General features: G+C 35.9%; 2 protein-coding genes across 3 annotated transcripts in view; both read left to right on the forward strand.

The window, feature by feature from the left end:
* Positions 1-1582: 1582 nt before the first annotated feature.
* Positions 1583-14685, forward strand: LOC132156072 (mucosa-associated lymphoid tissue lymphoma translocation protein 1-like). The gene is made up of 15 exons (XM_059564908.1): positions 1583-1980; positions 2343-2442; positions 2594-2718; positions 2838-2970; positions 3488-3663; positions 3940-4036; positions 4940-4975; positions 5510-5713; positions 7197-7374; positions 7527-7601; positions 7700-7827; positions 10302-10451; positions 12758-12915; positions 13785-13901; positions 14330-14685. Exons 2-15 carry the CDS (start codon positions 2433-2435, stop codon positions 14645-14647), a joined length of 1905 nt encoding a protein of 634 aa, XP_059420891.1. The 5' UTR covers positions 1583-1980; positions 2343-2432; the 3' UTR covers positions 14648-14685.
* An 890-nt stretch (positions 14686-15575) lies between these two features.
* Positions 15576-25416, forward strand: part of LOC132156073 (FERM domain-containing protein 5-like) — a 129498-nt gene continuing 119657 nt past the window's right edge. The window contains exon 1 of one of the 2 annotated variants that reach the window (XM_059564910.1): positions 15576-16254. In XM_059564910.1, coding sequence (XP_059420893.1) covers positions 16150-16254 — 105 coding nt within the window. In that variant the 5' untranslated portion in view covers positions 15576-16149. The remainder of the gene's footprint in view (positions 16255-25416) is intronic. The other variant, XM_059564909.1, reaches the window with a different exon arrangement.

Here is a 25416-nt window from a genome sequence, read left to right on the forward strand (position 1 = left end):
GTTTGATAAAATTTCAGAATTGAAGAATAAGATTTCAAATTGAGAGCACATAGAAACAGAAAATAAAATGCATTTTAAGGAAATGTGGAGAAACTAAACAAAAACTGTGTTTGTAAGTGTCTAATGCTTTGAAATATTGCATCACAATAATCAATCTATTTTTTTCATTGCTGACAGTAAGGCAATTCAAAAACAAAAAAGGGATTCCAAAGAACAGAGCACAACAACAAACAAACAAAGAATAGATGAACAGACAAATAAATATTTCAGTCTCAAGTCACCCAGGTAGCCAGCGAAATCTGGCCAATTGCGGCTGAGTCTCGGCTCCCTCGCCTGTGTTCTGGCAGGGGATCACTAAAAGTGAGCCAGCTCTTGCTCAATAATGGTTGCCAGATTTGGCTAGGCTTTGGATGTGGCCCGATTTGCACTGAGACAGGGCACATTAAGCCACAGTCTGCCCGATTACGGACTATAAGTGCTGGTCTGACTTTGACTGAGATATGGACATGTTTACCCGGACCGCTTTAGGTTGAGTGCTGGGGGTGGGTCTTTGTTTACAATGTGGTAAACAGTATGTAGCAGGGACACTTAAACTTAAACATAATGGCCCGGTTTCACAGACAGGGTTTAGACTAAGCCAGTATAAGGCCATGTCTCAATTAGGACATTTAAGTAATTTTTATTAACATGCCTTAGAAAAAAAAGTGGTTGCATCTTGAGACAAAACAAAGACACTGATATATTTTAAGATCAGTCAGTGCAAGTTTGTTTAAGTTAAAACAGCTCAGACTTACACTTTAGTCTGGGACTAAATTTAAGCCTTGTCTGTGAAACTGGGGGAATATCTTTTACCTGCCCTTGTTATGTTATTTTTTACTGTTTTTTTTTAACACCTATTTATATTTTTCCCTTTTATCCAACATTGTCTTTTTTCTTTAACCACATTTGGCAATTAATGATTTAAGTAATATAATGTAACATGCCTTATGTGGTTAAGGAAACTTTAAAATTATTTTTGCTATATGAGTTTCAAGACATGCACACAAGCTTTGACATATAATGACAAAACCTGACTGGCTTTTTGTGCTGCTAATTGCAAGAAAACCAGAAGAACTTAATACACTGGTGAATAAACATTTTATAATCTAACATAAAACACAATATTTTAATAAACCGTTCTTTACATATAGGCCTAATATCAAAGTAATGTTTGTTTACGTTCTTCAGGATTACTAGAAACTTCCAAGAGGTGTGAGTTGGAGCTGGTTGGAGCTAAACCCTGCAGATCTGCGGCCATCCAGGAATTGAGTTTGACACCACTAGTCTGTATATGGTGACTGATCTCTTTTTTTCCAATTAGTGCAAAGAAATGCAATTACTGGCTGTGTCATTTTGTGGAAAAACTAATTATTCAAAGCTCTGGTTTTATATCAGAATTAGAAGGGTACTGTATAAAGTACAGAGAAAAAAAGAAGAAGAAAAAAATGTTGAATATAAAAAAAGAAATTAAACACGCACACAAAAAAAGTTGACTCACTTAATAAAAATTACATAAATTTATTAATATAACATTTACCTGAAATAGAAATATTATTTAATATATTTTTACTAAACTCATAAAGCCTACCAATAATCAATCATCTTTCCAGCTCAGGATTGTTAGATTCCTTGAATATGACGTCTGCCCGTCATGAACCTGAAGAAGAAAGAAAATCAAATTTTCAGTCTACTGTACCTGCTGCAGTGTGCAGATGTGGAGGGCGCATCTACACTGGGCACAGCGGTAGTGGGAGGGCCAGACTGTCATCATTACGGGAAACATTCATTTATCAGCCAAACGCTCTAGCAGTATGTTGAATATCCAAAGGTCGATCCAGCTGACGCTCTGTGCTTGTTTGCATGACGGGTTTTGGGAAGGGAGAGTGAAATAAGTCGCAGTCAGCCGGCATTCACAGCACACAGCAATGAGCACTAGGACAGGTGAGTGTAACACCCCACTACATCTATACTGCAAACGAACGACGCCACAGACTAGACGCTGTTAACCTTCGGGTCTGCTTGTAGTTGTATTCTTTAATAATTGCACTGTCCATGGAGCAGACCTGACTCACATTGCACTGCTGGTTATATATATTCTCTATATAATTGTGTATGTGTATGACGAAAACAAATCTTGAATCTTAAATCTTCTTTTACTAATTTATCCTTGTACACTTTCTGTGCCAACTGTTACAAACTCTGGATTGCTTAACATCTCTCAACATATATTTGTTTGGAATCTCAGTGCCACTTTTGTTATGTTATGCCACTATTCATACTTCTGTTTTTTTTTTTTTACACAGGTAGTAAAATTCTGAAATGACTGACTACCTTAAAAGTGCAGCACTATTGCGGTCTAGGCCCTTACACACTAAAGAGTAGTGCCAACAGTCATGAGAACTGGTATGTATATTATACCTATCCTTATGCGTAACTATTGTTTTTCCCCTTTAGAAATGTGTGTGTGTGTGTGTGTGTGTGTGTGTATATATATATATATATATATATATATATCAGTATATTACAAAATTATATATTGTCTTTTTTTGGGCAGAAGTTGTTATTCTGCAGCAGCCGATGTCTGTGTGTGTACCACCAAACCATGAGGTGACCTTAAGAGTTCAAGCAATAGGCACTGGTGCATTAAAGTATCAGTGGTTTGATAAACAACAGACAGAGGTTTGTGGACTGTAACGTTTATCTTTTATATCTTTGATTTATTTAAAAAAAGTTGATATTAATACTGTGAAGAATAAATACCCAAATCTATCAAATAACGTAGTGCTCAATCTTTTCAGGTAGCAGGTGGGACAGACCCCGAGCTCACCGTCACTCTCCAGAGATCTGGAAAATATATTTGTAGAGTGAGCGACCTGCATTGTAACTATCAGTTCACAGAATGGGTAAAAGTGAGAATCCTAGATGAACCAGGTACTTTCCATTATTTCATATTTTTATTAGCATCTGCATTTATCATCTGGCCTAAAGGGCCCCGATATACTTCAAGCCAAATCGAAGAATGAACTTATGTGATGTCATTTCGAACTAAACCTGGAAGGTCGAAAATGGCTTGCCAAAGCGAACTTTCTGGAAAAGTTAATTCCGGCTGCAAAACACGTTTGACCTACCATTGATCCATTAGAATTACATCAGGTGTGCCCTGAGACTCCGCCTTCTCTTTTGTGAAACTCTTCTGGGCGGCATTGGGATGTTTGCTAACAGTATGCCGCTCTTTGCGTATTTCGAACTTCATTTTACCCCTAAACAAAAAATGAAAAGGAACTTTGTTTTAAGTATATTGGGGCCTTAAAAAGTCCATGAACCCATTGTATATAACTACTGTATATGGAGACATTTACTTATCAGTGATTTATTTTTCAAGGTTTGGCTCCATGTGCCAGTTTTAAGACTTAAGTATCTATTACATAACGTGATTTACTGTGTTTAGGTGTTTCTCACACATGGAGAGGGGAACCCCATATTGTCATTCACCCAATAAGCCACAGAGTAAAACAAGGGGAGACTTTCACTCTTAAATGCAAAGCTTTAGGCAAGCCTGCGCCTGCCTACCAGTGGTACAGAAATGGTCTCATCCTTCCTAAACAGACCACAGAAACACTTAGGGTAAGTCCACTGTCCACTCTTTGTCTCAAGGTGTTTTATCATATTGATACATTTTAATGGAGACAGAGGTAGCTGCAAGTCAGAGAGAAACTAACTCCAAACCCTAACCAATTAGAATGACCTTTCTGCATGCCCTAATCTTTCACCATGCCCACTGCTCCTGCATTAGCCCTACTTGTTTTTATGTTCAGGTCATTGTTTGTAATGACTCAGTGGTATGCACAGTTGTAAGCTGTCTAAAATAATCTTGTTCTACATTTGGTCTTCTTTGTTTAGATAGAAAATGCCAGCGCAGACACTGTGGGCTCATACCTCTGTGCTGTGTCAAATATTTTGGAGGAGAGATGGTCTGAAGCAGCTGAGATTGAGATAGGTAAGAGCTGCCTGTTTATTTCAAGCTTTTCAAGCCTATCATTGGCCTACAGTGCACAGCTTCCATTCTGGAGTTTTTTTTTCTTTTTTCGAAGACTCTAGTAGCCATTCATAAAGAATATGTTGCTTTTGTATTTTTTCTGGAATTGCTGTTCTTTATTAGCATCTTATAATCTAAATTCTTTTTAACATTAATGTTATTTTATTTGATTTTTTTAATATTTTTATTTTTGTTGAAAATCGTTCATCTTTTTAAATGTTTATTTTACTTTTTTTATAATTACGGTTTAGTAATAGTTCACCTAGAAATGAAAATTTGCTAAAAAATTACCCTCACACAATCCAAGATGTAGATGAAAATTTAGCATTACATCACTTGTTCACCAAGTCCTGCACTAAATTATTGCATTTAATTTGACAATCCTTTTTTTGCCATCATGATTCGATCTGACGTGCACATTAATACTGTCAGACCTTAGCAGCTTGCTGTGTGATGAAAAGCAATTTATTGAAAACATTAATAAAGGAAACCATCCAGTCTTTAGCTCTGGGTCATGAATTCTTTGTGCTCAGTGTAGTTCCAGTCTAGTTTCAAATTACTGGTACTTTCCATAATTTGTAGGAGTTAAGAACAATCAGGAACTGATTTTTATTTTGAGTCTAAACAGGTCCTTAGATACATAAGAGAACAACTAAAGTTAGACTGAAACCAGCTCAATGTGAACTTCCCTTTTTACCTTTCACATCGTGGAACAAAAATAATGTTAACACTTTTTTTTTTTTCCATAGTGAAACTAGTGAAAGAGCACGCTATAGGCTTTGTGAAGGCATCCAGCAGCATGATGACATTTCTCATACTCTTTCATATTTCACCAAAACATTTTTTCCTCTGGTTTCCCCACAGCACCTCCAGATCCAAAACCAGAGCCCACGCTTATGGGTAGGTCACAGACAAAAAAATATTTTTTTTCAGCTCATGTCAGGTTAAAAATAGACCTTTGTTTCACAATACTCCCACTTTCAATATTTCCCCTAGAAAACAAACAGTGTCATTCACATAAGATCGTCACAGTTGTGGAAAGACTTGAAATATACTTGAATTTTCAAATAATGAATTGGAGGCCTGCCACAGTTATGGAAATTATTTAAAGTTTAAAAGTCGCTGAAATGGAAAAAATCCTAGAAAGTAAAATCCTCCATTGAACATATATAAAGATATGTACAAAATATATATTTTATTTATTTTTATTTTTTACTTTGGTTTGAAATGACTTGTAACACCCAGTAATTATTTTAAAACAATTATTTAAAAGTAAAAATTATGCATAACAATAACACTTGATTTGTTTCTTTACAAAGTCTGTTTGTAAATTACCCATGCAATCACTATGACGTGCATATTTAAAAAATGCAATAAAATAAAATGTAACAAAATGAACAAGTTTAACAGAGCAAAACAAATTATTTCCCTTAGCAACCGACAAAGTGGCATTACTGATTGGGAACCTGAACTACAACAACCATCCTGGTCTGATGGCCCCCACCATGGATGTTCATGAGCTGGCCAATCTCCTGCAACAGCTGGGCTTCAGAGTGGTCTCTCTGCTTGATCTCACCCTTCAGGAAATGCAGGCTGCCATTGACAAGTTCTTGCAGCTCTTGGACCGTGGAGTGTATGGTGAGTCACATGCTGTGGGTTTTCTGGAGGAGCCAGTAGGAAATGCCTGGTTTGTTTCACATGACTTCTTTAACTAAAATGATTTCTCTCACAGGATGTCGATTTTGCACTCATGGCAATGGCTTGCTTGAGGTGAAAGTTTCAGGGTCCTGGCAGTAAAAAACAGTCAGGAAATTATTTGCAGAGATAAATAGATCAGATTGCAATGTGCAATAACATGTTTATTTTAAATTATCCAGATTTCTCAGTTTTAATTTGTGGTAGTCCGTGCTAGCCATTGTGTTTCCACGTGATGGATGTTTTTTTATTTTTCCAGTGCTGGACACTACAATCTCCATTTGAAATTCTCCTGAAAAATAAATAAATTGAAATGCTCATTAAACATCACTGGAGCGTCTTGGTTATGAGTCAGAGGAAGTTTCAAAAAAGTCTTTGTTTTCCGGTTCTATAGTATCAGTTCTAGTGTTGGGTCAAATAAACAAACAAAACCACAGCACTTTCAGCCAAAGGGCTTTTTCAGAATAACATTGAGATGCTGCAGTCTGTTGATTGGCTGATAAGAGATGCGTGGGCAGTAGTGTGCCTTGCTGCTTTCATCTCCAGAAACCTATGTTTCAAACCAACAGATTTATACTAGTTGCTTAGTTAACCCACACTGCACTTTCCTTTTTTTTTGCACACAGTGTATTCAACAGAAAGCGGAAAATGAAAAGCGTTTAGTCATTATTTAGCACTGTAAGAATGCCTCTAAACTGTTGTCAGTGTGGGTTACATTTCACTGAGGTCGTAGCTATTCACAGCTTCATCAAAATGTGAAAAATTGTAATTAAGGTTGTGTAGCTTTCATGTGTTTTACCCCAAAATTAAGATTCTGTCATTATATGTTCACCCTAATGTTTTGGCAAACTTGAATGGCTTCCCTTGTCTTCCTTCTGTGGAGCACAAATTGTAATGTTTTCGGCCAATTCAAGCTGTCAAGCTACAGAAAGTACACAAAAGCACTGTAAAAGTACCTTAAATTGGCTCGTACTATATTCCAAATCTTCTATACTAAAGATATATGATTGATTTGTGTTGAAGTTTATGTAGAGTCCAATGCGACAGGATCAGCTGGTTCACTGGCATGAGTTGAATCTGCACAACTTTGATGCTTTGGAACACCATGGGGGTAGAAGATGACAGCAGATGATGACAGAATTGTACTTTTTTAGTGCACTATGCCTTGGGATGAAAGATTGGACAGCACTGGTTTTCTGTGTTGCCCAGGATTTGAATCTCACTTCCTGTGAACTTTTTTGAACCTATTGTAACAAAGTATTTGTTTTACTCTCTTTTATATATATATATATATATATATATTTGTATATAATTTGTATATAAAAAAGGCAATGTTATATATAAAAGGTACTCAACCAAAACAGAAACGTATTACACAATATTGTAAACCATGAAAAACACACTTTTTCTTTTTCCGCAATTTCAGCTGTTTTTTACTATGCTGGCCATGGCTATGAGCTCTCAGGCAGAAATTACCTGGTGGCCATTGACGCTCCACGACCCTACCGTACAGAAAACTGTGTGTGTGTACAGAAACTGATGCACAGTATGCAGAACAGAAAAGCCCAGCTCAACGTCATTCTCCTGGACACCTGTAGGAAATGGTAGGCCTGCAGGAAGATGGTGATCTATTGTTTGTTAAAGAAAAGTCTGTTTAGAATTCCAGTTTCTTCGAATTGTTTTGGAAATGATACAAGATAATCATTTGGCACGTTGCTACACTGTTGAATGTTTTTGCTATTTTATGTCCTGCCAGGTACAAACAAAAAGGTCCTCTCTCTGATATTAAGCCTTTGGCTCCCCTGGGCAACACTGTGTATGGATATGCCACGTAAGTACTGGGTTACAGTTCTTTTAAGCCTCCAACAAAGCTTCTTAAACAACAGTGATTGTGTACTTTTTGTATTACCTTGATGTTTGCTCTCACAGGAGTGAAGATGCAGAGGCTTTTGAGGTCCAGAATGGTGGCAAGAGCACTGGGATCTTCACCAAATACCTGAACAAACATGTCTTAAAGCCAGAGAGGGTGACCCATGTCCTGGAGCAGGTCTCTGTGGGTGAGTGCTTCTACCAATACTCTTCTGTTCCAAAACTTCGCCTCATTGCCTCACTAGCTGCTGCCTACATAGGCAGCTTCCTTCACATTTCGCGAAATACTGTACAGTCATTTCAAACGGAATCCACGCGATCGTGAATTTCACATGAAGGTGAAAGATTTCCCCATGCAGATTTTGCAACACCTTCGAGCTGGTCTCAGCGATTCGCTGTGTTTACTAATAGAAAGGTGTCGGTTTGAAAATGACTTCTGTGTGAGCTGTTCTTAGTACTCTGCTACACTTTTGACAATAGACAATGGTCTTTTTGCCCACAAAATTCCTCAGCAACTCTCATTTTTAGAGGTCTTACATTTGGGGACAAAATAGTAGGACCTTATTGTTTCAAATTGAATATAGAGTAATATCTGTGAACATTAACCTGCAAAAAGTGTTCTAGTTTCATTTACTATACATACTCAAGCATGCATGTTTTTAATGTCCACTGTCTCACTGTATGAGGACATGAAGTGTTTACTTCTTGAGCAAATAATTATTTCATTTGATAAAACTATTTGGTACAATGTGCTTTTCAAAGTAATAAAAACAATTCAATAATGCAGATTATTTAAACATTATTTTTTAAAGAATGCCACAATTTTTTTTTAACTGTAAACCTCTGTTGTCTAGCACTTTAGTTGCCAATTGTTTAAATTTAATTTGATTACATTTTAAAAGATTCATTAAAGTATTCGTTTTATGCATTCATTTGATTACCCCCCATATTTGATAATAAACCGCTATTAGCTAATAAGAGCTATTAATAATATAAACTTGTATAAAGAATTAAATGTTCAGTTTTCACGAGTTGATTAGACATCATTTTTCAATATATTAAAATGTAAAATTATGTAATTTTGAAAAAATAAAATGGATTTCACAGGGCCCTAAAACAGGAATCACAATATGTCCTAATCTGATTATTTAAGGTGATTATTGAATTAAATATATGTGAGAGATGCATGTACAAAGGTCTCCAACTGTCATACTGAAAGCAAGGAGTTGATATCAAACCCTAACCATGACATCTGAGCAATTTCATAAATGTGCTGCCTTGCAAGCACTGTAATTATAAGATATTATTGTATTACATAATACTTCATACATGTAGTGAGATGTAGTGAACAAGGTCACAGTGTCTTTCAAAGCTGTTGATCATTATCGGGTTTATACTTGGAGCACTTGTGAGAGCAACAACTGGTTGACATCTGCTGTGTGCCAGACATTAGTTTTCTTCTGTGATCCTTACACTCCATGGCATGATGTGAACGTGGATTTATGTGTTAATGGTGGAGATAATCCCCCCTCTCCCTGCGGAGGGCTTATTTTGTTTTTCATTGGTCTCTTTGGCAACAGCACTTGACTTTTGATATTGAAGCTACCAAAGCATGTGACCTCATTCTCTGGCTGCTGTGCTCAGGTGGGGAAATTTGAGAGTGCTTAACCTAGAGACGGCTGCGGGGTGTCCTACTTACCCTCCTGTCTTGTGTGCTTGTTGCTCAGTCTGCACCCTGTCCCACTGCCATTATCAGTGTGTTTGCCCACAAGCACTATACTCCTTCCTGTCTCAATAACTGTTTTTGATCATAAATCAATGCTTGGGCACTGATTAATGGTGAAGCACAACTCACAACTAAGCACTATTCTTTAAAACATTTTGATGGGGGTTTACTTTATATTTCTACCTAGTCATTTGCTTTTCAGTACAAGTTTTATAATGTATTACTAGATATACACTGAACAAAATTATAAATGCAACACTTTTGTTTTTGCCCCCATTTTTCATGAGCTATGCTCAAAGATCGAAGACTTTTTCTATGTACACAAAAGGCCTATTTCTCTCAAATATTGTTCACAAATCTGTCTAAATCTGTGTTAGTGAGCACTTCTCCTTTGCTGAGATAATCCATCCACAGCATTATACATGTATTTATGCTTGAACAATTTAGTTTAAATTGGAAACAAATATATGGGTACTTTAGAAGAAACATGTATTTACACTTTATCACACAATGCAATACAATTTTTTTAACAGTGTTCTATTGTGCTAGTACAGAAAACGACCCAGCTTGCATCACTTTCACAACAAAAATATCACAATTGTAAAATCCTGTAAATTTTTACAAATTTTCTGCACTAAATACAGCACACCTCAAGTCTGTTTTTCTTATTTGAGAGCAGAACTTAATATGTGTGAATTGCTATTTTACTTCATTTTGCAATTAGGGAAAGAACCGTATAGCATGTTCCTCAAAGGTTTTTAACTTCCCAATTATCTGGACAATTTGCTGAGTCATGTTTCAGTGTCTGAAAATCACAATGACACTGATCACGTTTCGACAGAACAATGATAGTATAGTGTGTAGAGATTATATTTACAGTTTTTTTGTAATCGTAAAAGTATTGTGTGATTTGTAACGAAAGCTTTCATTCTATAGATCTGGGTAAGGACCCACTGGTGCGTGGCAGGCAGGTAGTAGAGGTCCGACACACTCTGACAGAGCCACGGGCTTTGACCGATCCTGTGCGAACATCTGGACACACCATGGAGCTCCGCCGGCGGGATGCTTGTTGGAAACAGGCTAATGGTAATGACATGTTCCTGAACCAGCTTTATATTATGTCATCAGAGGTTAATTTCTTAAATGCATCCTGTGTAAACAAACAAAGGAGTTACTGTACACCTTATATCTTTTGTAATTTTTTCCAACTGAATTCCACTTACATTACCGGTCTAAAGTATGTTTTTGAAAGAAGTATCTTATGCTCTTCAAGGCTGCAATTATTTAAATACAGTATGAACTGTAAAAAGATTAGGAAGAGCTGTTGTTTATTTTAATATATTTTCAAATGTATTTTTTGCTCCGTTATTAATAATGATTCTTATAATAAAAACAATTTTTGCTGCTAAATATTTTTTGATAAACGGTGATACTTGGTTCAAAATAAGAATATTTATTGAAAAAAAATTGTAGTGTTATTCATGTCTTTTCTGTCACTTTTGATCAGTTTATTTTTTCCTTGTGGAATATTATTATTATTTTTATTATTTAGAGATTATTGTTAATCCTACCTCAAACATTTGAGATGTAGTGTTTTACAGTTTCCACAAACATTCTAAGCAGCAAATCTGCAAGTTAGAAAGTATTATTGTTGTGATATTGCTCTTTTATTGAATCTTAGATCAAATAAATGCAGTCTTGTTGAGCCTTTAAAAAACATTAAAAATCATCATTATTCTAAACTTTTGAATGTTAATTGATATGAATAAAGTACAGTAAGTAAATTATGCTACACAACAAGTTTCTACCCTCTTTGAGTTTGTACATCATTATTTAAATGACCTCTTTCAATGTCCCAAACATGAAAAATGATCAGTTTTGTCATTATACATTATTCTTACATAGTACATTGAACTCTTTTCTTTCTAAAGATCAAGGAAATCTTCCTTTTTTCTTTCTTTCTGATTCATGATGTGACCCCTGTAAGATACTAGATTCACCATCAGTAATGAGGATGCAGATTTGAATACAGTGAAAAAGAAATCGGTGTTATAGTCTCCTTTATTTATATAGCGCTTTAAACAAAATACATTGCGTCAAAGCAACTGAACAACATTCATTAGGAAAACAGTGTGTCAATAATGCAAAATGAGAGTTAAAGGCAGTTCAACATTGAATTCAGTGATGTCATCTCTGTTCAGTTAAATAGTGTCTGTGCATTTATTTGCAATCAAGTCAACGATATCGCTGTAGATGAAGTGACCCCAACTAAGCAAGCCAGAGGCGACAGCGGCAAGGAACCGAAACTCCATCGGTGACAGAATGGAGAAAAAAACCTTGGGAGAAAACAGGCTCAGTTGGGGGGCCAGTTCTCCTCTGACCAGACGAAACCAGTAGTTCAATTCCAGGCTGCAGCAAAGTCAGATTGTGCAGAAGAATCATCTGTTTCCTGTGGTCTTGTCCTGGTGGTCATCTGAGACAAGGTCTTGACAGGGGATCTGTATCTGGGGCTCTAGTTGTCCTGGTCTCCGCTGTCTTTCAGGGATGTAGAGGTCCTTTCTAGGTGCTGATCTACCATCTGGTCTGGATACGTACTGGATCCGGGTGACTGCAGTGACCTTCTGATTTGGACACAGACTGGATCTGGTGGCTACGGTGACCTCGGAACAAGAGAGAAACAGACAAATATTAGTGTAGATGCCATTCTTCTAATGATGTAGCAAGTACATCAGGTGTTATGGGAAGTGTTTCGGGTTCCGGTTTACCGGAATGCAGCCTAAAAATCCTTTAACGGATTTGGATATTAAAAGCATATTAGTATGTTATGTGTATGCCAGGTTAAAGAGATGGGTCTTTAATCTAGAGTCAGTGCCTACAGTCAAAATTGGTCTAACATCCGTAACCATCTCACAGTTTGGGACTTCCGTTTTGGTTTGATTGTGGGTTAGGTCGTGATACATTACTCATGGTAAGAGCACGGATGAAGGATCATTCATAAACCGTTTGTCTGCTTTAAAAAGAAAATGGATTTCCTCCCCAAAAGAGCCAAATTGCCATCAGTGATCTGATTAAAACTGATTACCTTATGCACTTTAAACTGTGACTGTTTTAAGTTAAACATCTTAACAGCTGTCATTTAAATATGAGAACAGCCCCATTTTGTTGATTTGAGCAGAATATGCATTTTGGCGTGTTTTAAACATGCTTGCATGTACCAGTATTGCTTTATTGACTATAGGGTAGGCAAGTGTTTATAATATTTGGAAAGAAATATCTTATGCTAACCTAGGTTGCATTTGTTTGATCAAAAATACAGTAAAAATACTTAAAGTAAATTCATGTTTTTACATAGCTGTGTTATCTAAGTGTGGTTTTTTATGTGTTTTTCTCAGTTCTTCCTTGCCGAAGGTCTCTGGACTTTCTGTACTGTGGTGTTAAGGTGGAACTGAGTTTCTCTGCTCTGTTCTCCAATGTCCTGGTTGTGTTTGCTACAGTGAAAAACTCAAGCGCTTTGGATAAGGACTGCATTCTGAAACTTGAGAGTGAACCAGTAAGTCACAGCTTTTCATGTCCTCTTTCGCTGACATTACCACATACACACCTATACACAAGGGGAATATAAGAGTCAGGACGGAAAACGAAAGAGGGTTGATTGATTTCAAAGTGTTTTGTACTTGAATTTGCTTCTTAGATTTTTCCAAAGACATGAATGTACTATGGAGGAAGTTCATGCAGTGGCAGTGAACATTAAAGCAAATAATAAAACGAAACCATTTTCAATCCCTTCCTGAGTCTGTTCTGACAAAAGGGCTTATATTTTGTATCAAGCATTGCCCACCAACTCTCGAGTTGTGAAAGATGTTGGTTGCATATTTTGATCATAATTTATAACTTGTTATTTCAGGATTGTTTGTAAAATATTATAGTATTTAGCCATTTTTATTTAAATTTTAGCTTATGTTTTTAGTAATTGTATGTGCTTTTGTTACTATTTTTATTTATCTTTTAGTTTTAGTACTTTTGGTACTAAAATGTAAAGTGTAGTAATTTTATGGACCCATTATGTTTGGACCCATAATGGGTGTGTGTATTCATATTAAAATGAGCAAACCTGAACGCCCTCAAAACTCAAATATATTTGTTTTGAGGAAATTTGAGGAACTTTTTCCTCTGGTTTATTATGTATTTAGCTACATTTTTATTTTCACAATAGATTGAACATTTAATAATTATCATAAAATATGAAGTTTAGGAAGTTCAGCATAAAGAAACAAAACTGTGGATCTACTGACCTCCAGGGGTGAAAGTATGTAATACGTCCTTGTGTTAATGAACAGCTTGACATGCACTTTACCTTTATGGTATCTGCTTGTTCGATTACAATTTAAGGGGTTATGTGTTGTTGTTTTTTTCCTGCAGAAAATGCAGGACATTTTCTCATGTTCTGGTCGATCAGAAGAAATGGACAGTCTGCTTGAGAACAGTGCTGAAACTCCTGACTGCACCCTCAGATTATGTTGCCTTCAAAGACTTCAGGTACATTTAAAGAGTTTCAGTCTTTGAAATGAAAAATAGTGGTATAGAACTGAAATACATTTTAAAACACTGAGAACTGAAACAAATATGATTAATTTAAAACAGCATGGTTTTGGACAGCATGTAATATGCAATAAATAAAATGCAACTTACTAAAAAGTGAAAAGGTTATGAACTTGTAAAATATAAAAATAAAATAAATAAAAGAACAAAACTATGCAAGTTAATGCATATGTATATTAAATACGAGTTGGAACAAGGATAAACAATGTTTTTGTGTTGACATTATATTCATATATTTTAAGTCTTATTGCAGGAATATCATTGTTGCTGTTCAGAACCACTTATATAGTATAATGCATTATATCTGGAAGTCAAAAATACTGTGTAGAGACATTAAAGAATTGAAATTTATTCAAACTTTCTAGGGATCTCTGGTGATCAAAGTGACAGTGAACTACACCCACACACAAACTAAAGAACATCTTACTGAGAGCAAAGAGCTGGACATAGGCAGGCCTCTCATTGCCTCCTGCAAGATGAATCAGATGAGGCCAGTGGACAGGAGACAAGAGAGTCGTGTCCATACTGTGGACCACATGTCCAACATAAGATATCCTCATCATCAGAACCATCCTCGACCTGGTCAGCCCTACACACGCAAGGCTGAGAACCGATTACAGAGTTCAGCCAAATCCAGCTCCATGAGCAGCAATGTACCAGAGGAGAATGATGAAAATGACTAATGAATTCACTATGTGATGTTGCTTCCCTCCACACACACACACACACACACTGTGGGGCATTGATTTGATGCAACAAAGGATTTTTATACATTAATTGTTTACTTTTTGCTTACTAATTACCAGTTGCGATACAGTAAGTGTGTGTGTAAGTGTGATCGAGTGAGCGAGAGAGAGAGCAACGAAAGGAAGACGTTCTCATGCAAATGTAGAGATATTTATACAAATTATTTGTAAATCAAATTAAGTGTAATATTCTTACATAACCAATAAAGTACTACTTCTGGAGTTTTGCTTTGTGATGAAATTTCATATTCAAATGCAGTCTTGGAGTTTTTAATACAAATTTTCATACATTTGTAGAACTTGCATAAATATAGAAAAATTCATATTAAAAGATACATTTCTAGATTTTTAAATGAAAATATGGAAAATCGGGAGGGATTTTGAATTATCCCATAATTATTATTATTTTTTATTTTGACAATATTTACAGTTTTTTTATTTAAGTCCTATCACATTTACAGATAATTTAAAATGAAGGTTACATAAAACTTAAATGCATAAAATTATAGATTACATTTATTCAAAAAAGATCTTGTTTATTCAGAAAGATTACCTTTTTTATTCAATACCAGAAGAACACAAGTAACATAAATACATTTATATGATATAGTCACATTATATTTCATATTCATTTACTTTACATAAGTGCACTTTCAATGTTTTTTTCATTCATGTGAAAATATAATTAATTTAGATTAATTTACTAAAACGTCAGAAATGTTAGCCGAAAAAGGAAAGAAAATTTCATTAAAGAAAGAAATCCTGAACATCCCATTATATAATTTTCTAAATCATTTTAAAGTAATTTGAATAAATATTTTAACACGTTAGTAGCGCGAATGTTTAATTTTCATGTACATATTTTCAATGCATGTTTAGCCAGACATATGCAATATTTTCTAAGATACTTCTTTGATGTTGTTATTGATACGAAGTCATTCTGCCAAACGAAGAAAACAAATATTGCTCCAGGAAATTAATCTAGTATTCCTTATAACCTTACTACTATCTTTATCCAGTGTCTCATTGAACAACAATGACCTCCAAATACTGCACCCTGATCTTTCAATGTCCATTTCAAACGCGTCCATATTATTTGGAGATCTGAACCATTGGCTCGAAGGAGTGTCAGTCAGCTTCTGTGGTCCCGCCCCCTTGCTCAAATATCAAGCGGTGAATGGTCAACAGACGGGTTGCTACTGTCTTTGCTCGTAACCACAGCGACTTAATCTGGACCTGGATGCGTGCTGGAGGAACCTGTTCGCAATAACAGAGGATAAAACACTCACTCGAACATCTCCAGTGGTCAGGTCAACGGATAGAGATGCTGTCGGCTTCGCTTAGCACGTTTCACCTGGGCGACCGGAGAGTTTGGTCGATGTGAGCTTGAGCTTTTTGTTCTGGTCCCGGACGCAGAGCAGCGATCGCGCTTTGAGAAGATGATGCTAAGTCGGCTGATGAGTGGCAGCGTCAGAAACCTGGAGCGAGAATACATGTGTACGGTCAGGCTGCTGGATGATACTGAGTATACCTGCTCCATTCAGGTCAGTCTCACCAGCGGTACCTGTGCTGCCGAGAACCAGCGATCAGCAGACCTTTTGTTGCAGGCTGGGAGAAGCGTGCGCAGTGGGTTTTAGTAGCAGGTGCCAGCAGCATCCCCCATAAAACCAGCTCCTTGGAAAATCCTGCAACGCTCGTTTGATTAGAAAGAGATTTAGCTTGTAAAGGCAGTTCAGATTATGTTTGGTCTCAGATTGTTTTCGGATAGAGTGGGCTTGTTTTGCTCTCATCAGTTGAGAACACATCAGTTGAACACTGAAGTCCTGCTATACTGCGATCTAAATGTTGTTAGCATCTGGTTTGATTATTTAAATAGCTTTGCCTATTTTAAACTAGTCATCTCTTCTCTGTAAGCACTGTAAGAGCAACCTCAATTACTAAAACTAAAAAGTCTTTTGGGTTTTTTTCTTTTGAACACAAAAGCAGACGTTAATGACAGCTTCAGGAAAAAACAACAACAACAAAAACTCTGAAAACAAATAGTGACTGAGGCTGTCAGTCACTAGCATCCTGCGCACCACGGATGACAGATTTTTCTTTTTCGGGTGAATTGTTCCTTTAACTTTTGGATGGGCACCACTTGTATTACTCTTGGATTGGGTGTCTGTAGTAAACGTGTCAGGGCTGTCTCTAGAGAATCAATATGTTCAATGCACGTGTCCCTTTACAGTTTATTATCATAGTATTGCAATTGCTCCATAAGCAGGAAAGTGCTGTATGGATTCTGGTATATTTTGCTTTTCTGAGGGAAACACTAATTGTTTTTCAAAGTTAATTTTTTTTTTATTAACATTTTTGTAGTTTTTACAGGGACTTTGCACAGTTGACCTTGTGATTTGGTCTGTTTTGCCCTTTTAGGTGGGATTGTTGATTTATTCTATGTAGAATTACATTGTATAATATCTGAAAACTAGCCTTTGTATCATACTTTTTGTCTTGTTTAACTTGTTGAATACAGAGTAATTATTAAATTAAATTAAATTGTGCGTTATTCATGTTAGTGATCAACTGCTACAAGTTTTCTATCGGTTGATTCTTGAATTATTACATTTAGTTTCACACAATGCTGATTATGTGGTTCAATAATTCACAAATTTTCACCCCAGGACTAAAAATTAACTAAAGGGATGTCACACTATTGAAATTGGGATTTGGTGTTTTCCCTAATTTGATAGGAATATTGATTTATTTTACACAAAAATAATATTGTGTAATATCGTGCATAGATGAATTTGCTTAAAACCTGTATAATTGATACTGTATAATAAAGGCTAATTATTATGCTAACTTATGCAATATTCATATTATTTACCAACCTTTATATGTTTTTCAGCAGTTGATCAGATTTAGTTGCCCACAATCCTGTATATGTCATTAAATAATTCCTAGGGTTTCACCGTTTAACCATTGTTGCCTCAAAAAGAATAATAATAATATATTTTTTCACATAAAAGAAGATTAACAGAGATGCATGAGATTTATTTTAATAGGAGGCAGACATACAGTCAAGCGCAGGCTGGCATTTCCCCCGCTGTATTCAGCTGTTTGCCTTTCTTTGAGGATGCCTTTGTTTCATGTGTAGCTTGAAATGAAACGGGGAGCCCACTGATCGCTTTCCATTACAGTCAATCTGAGAGCATCCTATTTCTCAGCCCTCAGAAGTGGATGCACGCACTCCCTCAGGGCTTTCATAGAGTTTCGACACATCAAAACAATCATTGCGAGTTAGAAAGGATTAGAAGAAGGAAAAAAGAGAGGAATATTTCAGGTGCAACCTGAGAGAAAACTTTAATATGTGTTTATAAATGATGAAGTGTTTGTTTTATTGTCACAATTCCACATCGTGTTGACCTGTTGATATTTAAAGGCCTGCTGGGATAGTTTTACAGTGAAAGCAAAAAAACCACAACATTTGAGTAGCATGGAAGAGAGAATGTGTTGGATATTTCAGATACAGGAATGTTTTTTTCAGTCCTTGTGATGATAATGCTGAGTAATCAAATAGATCTGTTATTCATTACTTTAAAGCAGTTATACATTTGTGCTACAGAATATTTTAAGAAGCAACTGCACAAAATCTCAGAGACCCACTGTAAAGAAATAAAAAAATAAATCCTGGCTGGCAGAAATTCACTGTAAAAAAAATATAGGGACAATTATTTTAAATCTTTTAGTCTATTTTAAGAGATTTTATGTTAATAAACCAATCAGCTTGAATTACCAAAATCTGATTTTGTTGTGCTTTCTAGAAATTATTATCAGCATCAGCACTACTAAGTAAATAGTAAGAGTTATTCTATGGTATTTGTGAGTGCTTGTTGTAGCCGGGCTGTGTGTGTCTGTAGAGAGTGCCAGGCGGGGAGGTGAGCAGCAGGGCTGATATGGAGCTGGAGTCGGTCCAGTGCAGCCAGCAGCAGGTGTGCCGTGTGCAGCAGCGATGTGTTGTTTGGCACGGTGACGTAATGGAGGAGAGACGGTGAAAGAGCAGCCTGCCAGCTTCTCTCTCTCTCTCTCTCTCTCTCTGTGGCCAGGGAATAATCCAAACTCTTTAGCTTGGCCAGTAGAGGTTTAGAGTGCACAGTCATTGTTCTGCCCTCCGCTGGTCCCTATATACTGGTTTCAGGTCTGCCAGCTCGGCCTCGGGGTTCCAGGACACCTAGGCCGGGGAAAGAGCAAGTAAAAAAAGCGGAACTAGGTCACCCTTTTATTCTCTCCCTCACTTCCTCCCTCTTTACCTCAAATATCTTGTTCCCACTATGCTGAGATTCAGTCACTACAGAAAGTGCTTTCATCACAAGCAGTTAGTTTCCTTTAAAGCTCCCCAGTGGCTTCAGACCTGCTTGTGAATTGGACTAGCTTGTGTTTTTCACTTGACAATCAGAAAACAGACTGTTCGTGTGACGTAGCAGCTCGATGCAAATTTGGTTCCTTTAACATGTTGCTATGTGCTTTTCAACACGCAACTCATGTTTTGATGCCGGAGTGATTGTGAAACTGAAGGTGTGATATGTGGAAATCTGTAAGACACCGTTAAATGTGTTAAGTGTAGCACGTTGCAGTTAATGTGAAACCCTGAAATGCTTCTATACAAACTTTGTAATTATTTATGTTAACTCGGGATAGTTCACCTAAAAATTAATCAAAATTCTTATACTCATCCTCATGTCTTTATTAAAACATTTCATTTTCTGTTTTCTGTCAAGTCCATCAGAATGATTCCATACAGTGAAAGTGAATAGTGACCAGGGGTTGTCAGATTTGAAAAATGAAAATAAAGCACCTTAAAGGTAGCATAACAATAATCCTCTTGCACTTGTACGTTCCAAGAAAGACAATATAAGAAAAAAGCTGGCATTGCACATTTTCTGTTCTATACAGTATATGAAAAATACATTTTCACCAGATGACATCAATAGCTGTATTTGGAAAGAATTATTAGAAATTGAAAAATGAGAATAATCATACCATTTACCGTTTTTTCAGTAACCATAAAATGTACACAGGTGTAAAAAAAACAAAAACAAAAAACAAACTTTCCACTTGAATTTTCATAGGCCTTATTTCCATTATTATGCCTTTGTTAATTATGACTATAAAATTTGAATGGTTATGATTATCATTAAATAAAAATATTTAACAAGAAATATAATTCAATTTTTTAAATATAAGTATTTGATAAAAAAAAATCATAGTATAACTTTCAGTATTAATATTTACGTCTTAATTTCTTTGTTTTCAAACATTAAAACATGCTTTTAGCTGGATTGCATTAAAACTTGACAATTAAAATGGTATTTATTCGGGGTAGATACTGTATATAATTTTCTACAAAGTATAACATGGATGTGAGGGAGAAAGTAAGTTGTAATCTTGTGTACTGTCCATGTCTATCGTTCAGCTGTGGCAAAATTTAAAACATGAAAGTTTAAAATCAAATGTAAAAGAATGACACTAATTGTTAAAATGAGCCACATATAAAAGACTGTCTTTTGTTTTAATTCGTGAAGAAATAAATATGGTCTACCATGAATAAAGTCAATTTCTGATACTTTTATCAATCATATTCTAAGATTAACTGTAATAATGTTATTGTGATACTGTAAATCACCTAAAGAGCACATAACAGACAGTTCCTGTCACTCACGTTAATCTGGAGTACCTATTAGTATTGCATCCTTTAATATCTCTGAAGAGTCTTTAGTTTGATCAAATTTATAAAAGACAGATACAGCTTCATGCTTTTATCTGGAAACAGTTGATCTCCTGTAGGCATGCCGTGGGCGGTGCTAAATATCACGAGCAAGCGCAGCTTTTGCGTAGCGATCGTCTGCAAGCTGTGACATTGATATAAATAAAACAGGAACAAAATCTTTGACTGAAATTTTATTTAATTTGTTTATAAAACATTCGTCACTATAATGCCGGGAACAAACAAACACACTTGCATAACTTGCTGCCGGAGAAAAAAAACTGCATCCACTGTTCCCCGTTTCCGCCGGGTTCTTTGGGAAGCTGAACAGGATCATCTTTCTCCCACAACTAAAAACACACTTCTTTGGTGACATTGTTGATTTCGTAGTCTAAAAACAAAATGACAAATCCTTCTCGCACAAGTCCTGTGCAGAGTAGCCGATGACTTCCGTAACCCGAGTGAAGCACATTGATGGGCTGCTCTTGCTGTCGCTCTGGTTGCTGTGTGCGCATGCTCTTCTGGGAGAAGTGCCCATATAAGGAATTCAGCCCTTTATGACGTTATATAGGGCCATACAAAAACAAATTCTGAAACATATACGAACCGTAAGGGAGTGTATTTGGCACACAAATACTCCCTCATATGTCCAAGTTGTTTTTTGAGACTAGCCATTTTTAGCACGAGATCCAACTCTTTAACACTGTAAATAAGTCAGAATGCATGAAATAGCATTAGACCCCGCCCTATAAATCTTCAGATCTTCTCAATAGAATAAAAATGAAAGCAGGCCTGCATCAGTCTTTTACTTAAAGTTTGCAATAACTAGCATGACCCTAAAAGTTCAGCTGGTATGAATTATGTATGGTCTCTCTATATCTGAGGGAAGAGTGAGCTCTCATCATAAGATGCCCTTGCAGATGCAATTAGAATTTTACTGATGCTGCAGCACTTTGCGTTCCCTCTCCCTGACTGTTGTTCTCAGTGATTGCAGGCAATTTAAAAGCTTCTCACATCTACAGGTCACAGTGAAAAAACACACAGACAACTGCAGCTAGGCTCCTGTTAGCCGTGAGAACATGAGAGTGTGTTTGAGTGAGTGGGTTGAAAGCAAAAGAAAATCGCCAATTAGCACACACATAACACACATGTAATTGTCCTCTAAACACAAACATAAATAACGGAGTATTTGTGATGAAGAATATGTGCAATTGCTGCCTTGGTGGACTTTCCAGCTTCCTCTTCCTGTGAGGACATGTGGGCATCTCTGCTTATCACTTCTTGTGTTTTGTACCCTGGAACTCTAATTAGCACTAATTGCAAGTGCACTCAACCATGCTGAAGATGCATCCCTGAAACCCATTGCCATATTGCTCTTTCTAACCAGAGGAAATGCTTTCGAGATGCATTCTTGTATTTTAGAGGAGAAAAGAATTATGTGTCAGCCATTTGCGGCAGAACATGCTTTGTTATTTCTAGGCGAATGATCCCACGGTGTAAAACATGAGTGTGTTTGTGGTGTAAACAGCAGGTACTCTCCTCTAGAATCACTCAAGCACAGTTAGAGAGATTTTACAGGGCCTGTTAAGAAAATCAAGGCACTGTCTCTGATCCCAAATAGAATTTTAATACATGTATGGAGTCCCCCCCATTGTTTTGTTCCCAACTGAATGTAACGTTTTCCTCCATTTCTCCCTGGCATTATATTATATTATAAACAAAAGTTGGCAGTCAGTAAGTTTTTGACAATAAAGGAATTTATAATGTTACAAAATATTTGTGTATGCAAATAAATGTAGCTTTGGCGAGCACAATCTTCCCAAACTTTTCAGTGTAAGTTTATTTTGTATTATATTCAGGGTTCGCAAATTTCCAAAATCCCTGGTAGCCCTACGGGCAGGCATTCATCAGGTTTTTGTAGCCCAAAATTAATTTAACTTCAAAAAAAGACATCATCTGATCTTCACTACGGACAAATCAGCATAATCAAAAACTTCAGTGATTGCATCTTTCCTATAAACAGCAAAGCAAGAGAGTAGGGGTGCAACAGATCACACATCTCAAGGTTTGGATCATATCACAGATTTTGAGTCACGGATTGGATTATTTTTCAGATGAGTAAAAAAAAAAGTGTTTCTTTATTATTTAAAGAACACTAATTCTTCAATACCACAGCGAGCATAGCCTAGATACATGTAGATCAATAATAAAATAAGGTCTAACATTAGTTTTCATATACAGAAGAGTAATAATTAAGTGTAAAATAACATATGCATAATGTTCACTGTATAAATTAAATATAGATTCATCTTTGTTTAAGCTGTGCTTTGTTGTTTGATTGACATTAATGACACAGAAAACAGCAGGTATTTATATGCTGCTGTCACTTTAAGAGCTGATGCATGGATGCAATATAATGATACACGTGATTTCGTTCTCCACTGTTAATGTTTACTTAAGCAATAACTGACCGTTTATGACAATACTTAACGAGACTATTTTGAGATAGTTTTATGTGTGTGTGTCTGTTCAAGCTCAAGGAGATGCGAAATAAGAATCAATTCTGTTTGATCGCTGTCTGAAACGCAGCTCTCTGTGCATGCTTTGAGTGTGTGCGCGCACAGAAAACAGCGCATGAGCACCGAATTGAATTCTATTTCTACCTCTTCGTGTGCTTAAATGGTTTAAAATGTTTGAATGTTAAAATTGGTAAGACTTAGAAATACGTGCAAATGATCAACTACGATGATATTATATTATATACCATATTTAACATATGTATTTTGTTTATTATTTTTTTTATGAACTTTTATGTAATTACAATATATGGCAGCACACATCATAAAGTAATAATAAATAAGATTAGGTTTTATAATAAAAATATTAAAATAAGCCATATCATTCATATGACTTTTCCCTTTGGTCACAAAAGAATTTTCTGCTCAGTACATACAGTAAAATTGCACAATGATCACTGAATGTCAAGTTCGCGTGGCTTTTTTGTATTTATTTCTTTTTTTGGTAGCCCTGTCCAAATGAAATCAGTTTGGTCCAAAATCCCACTCCCCATAACTAAACAACAACAGCAATGTTTATTTACCTGTTATTGTGTGGTAACACATTTAGACATTCACATCAACAAATAGTTTGATGCTGTAAACTTATCGCAACATAAAGTTTAACTAGCCCAAATGATGTAATAAGAGAGGTCGACATTAACACACCCTCTGGTAAAACATTTCTTTAAGCCCGCCGATTAGTTCTACCTTAGAGAGTAAATAAGCAGACATCACAGAGCCCTTTATCAGCAATTCATGCCATATTTTTCAAGCAGCAACTGCTTCTGATGATCGTGTTTCTAAAATGGGTTTAAGCCCTGATATAACGCCGCTGGTTCTGCTCTCTTTGGCCTCCTCCTCCATCTACATCGGAAATCATTTTATGAGAGGATGATGAATGAAATGAATGACTCCATAATCTCTTGGTGTTTTGAAATACAGCATGAGTATGTGCGTCTGCTGGTTTAATGGTTCAAGCCTGCCATGTCTATAATGTGTGTGTGAAGTGTATATATCTGTGCATGTGGGAGATTAAAGAGGACTTGAGTAAAGAAATCTCACTCGTAATAATCCCTGGCCCTTTAAGGAGTTTTATTTTGAACAGATCAAGATAAAAGTGGGATGTGTCTTCCTCATCATGTCTTTTGCCTATTAGCTCCAGCAGTGAAGCCGTTGTGTTGGTTATATGAAAGATGTCTCCTTTTAATTATGTTGCTCGTACTTATAGAAAAAAGACAGATCTCTACACAAAAATGGGAAATACCAGATACTAAGACATCCTTTTTATATTTAAAATTGTCACTTTTCCATGTTTTTATGCTGATAATGTAATTTGTGTTAAATTATAAAAATACAATTAGCAAAATATAAGCATTTGCTCTTTTTTCCCATTTGGTCTCCACTGCATATGTTTTATTCATAATTTTTTTTTATATATATATTTCAAATTGAGCTTTCTATTCATCAAAGAATCCAGAGAAAATGTATCATGCTTTCTAAAAAAAAACAGATTTCTGAATGATCAGTTTTGCCATCACAGATTACATTTTAGAATATGTTCTAATAGAAAACGGTTATTTTAAATTGTAATAATATTTCAAAATATTTAAAACTTACTGTATTTTGTTTTAATAAAAAAAAGAAGCCTGGGTTAAACTTTCAAAAACATAAAGAAAAAAAATATTCCAAACATTTGACTGGTAGCATGTGTACATTTAGATTATTGTTATTAAATTATTATTCAGATTACATTTGCCATCATATAACACATTTAAAATTAATCTTTATATACATTCATAAATTGAACATTTTTACTATTATTTTGATTAAGTCTCAAAATGATTATTAATTTTATACTGTACTTTACAATGTTATAATGTCTAATCTCACTTTTTTAGGGATTGATTTTTAGTGTATTATTTTTAATGGATTGGTATTTAGTAAGTTTAGTAAAATGAATCAGTACGTCACAAATGTGTTAAGTACAGCATGTACGTATGTAGTCGTAGTACATATTTATTATGTTAGTTTGCGAACAAAAGGAGTTATTGAAATAGAAAGTAGGGGGAGGAGACACTTCCTAAAGTTAATTCAACAGCAAGGGGCCTCAAATACCCATGGTATCAGGGGTCTTCACAGTTGCTAGGGTGACTCCCCCTGGACTAATGTGTGGATGTCCCTTTGCACACACAGTTACAATTGACAAATGGTCCTGACACTGCAAATAAACAGATGGAATCCTGCTGTTCTCACACTGACCTTTCCCTACAGTGGCTTGTAATGGAAACCTGCCAATAATGTGGATGAAAGTGACATTGAAGAAAGACCTCAAGCTCTCTTTTCTTTCCCCCTGTACCTGACCTCATTCTCTCTTTCCCACGCTGGCTACTCTCAGCCCT

The sequence above is a fragment of the Carassius carassius genome, chromosome 13 (genome assembly GCF_963082965.1).
Source record: "Carassius carassius chromosome 13, fCarCar2.1, whole genome shotgun sequence".
Lineage (NCBI taxonomy): Eukaryota > Metazoa > Chordata > Actinopteri > Cypriniformes > Cyprinidae > Carassius > Carassius carassius.

What these genes read in the sequence shown, in the direction of transcription:
- LOC132156072 (XM_059564908.1), top strand. An exon ending in TTGATAAACAACAGACAGAG is followed by an intron (nt 2,719 to 2,837) that starts GTTTGTGGACTG and finishes CAATCTTTTCAG; the next exon opens with GTAGCAGGTGGGACAGACCC. An exon ending in ACTGTGTATGGATATGCCAC is followed by an intron (nt 7,602 to 7,699) that starts GTAAGTACTGGG and finishes TTGCTCTCACAG; the next exon opens with GAGTGAAGATGCAGAGGCTT.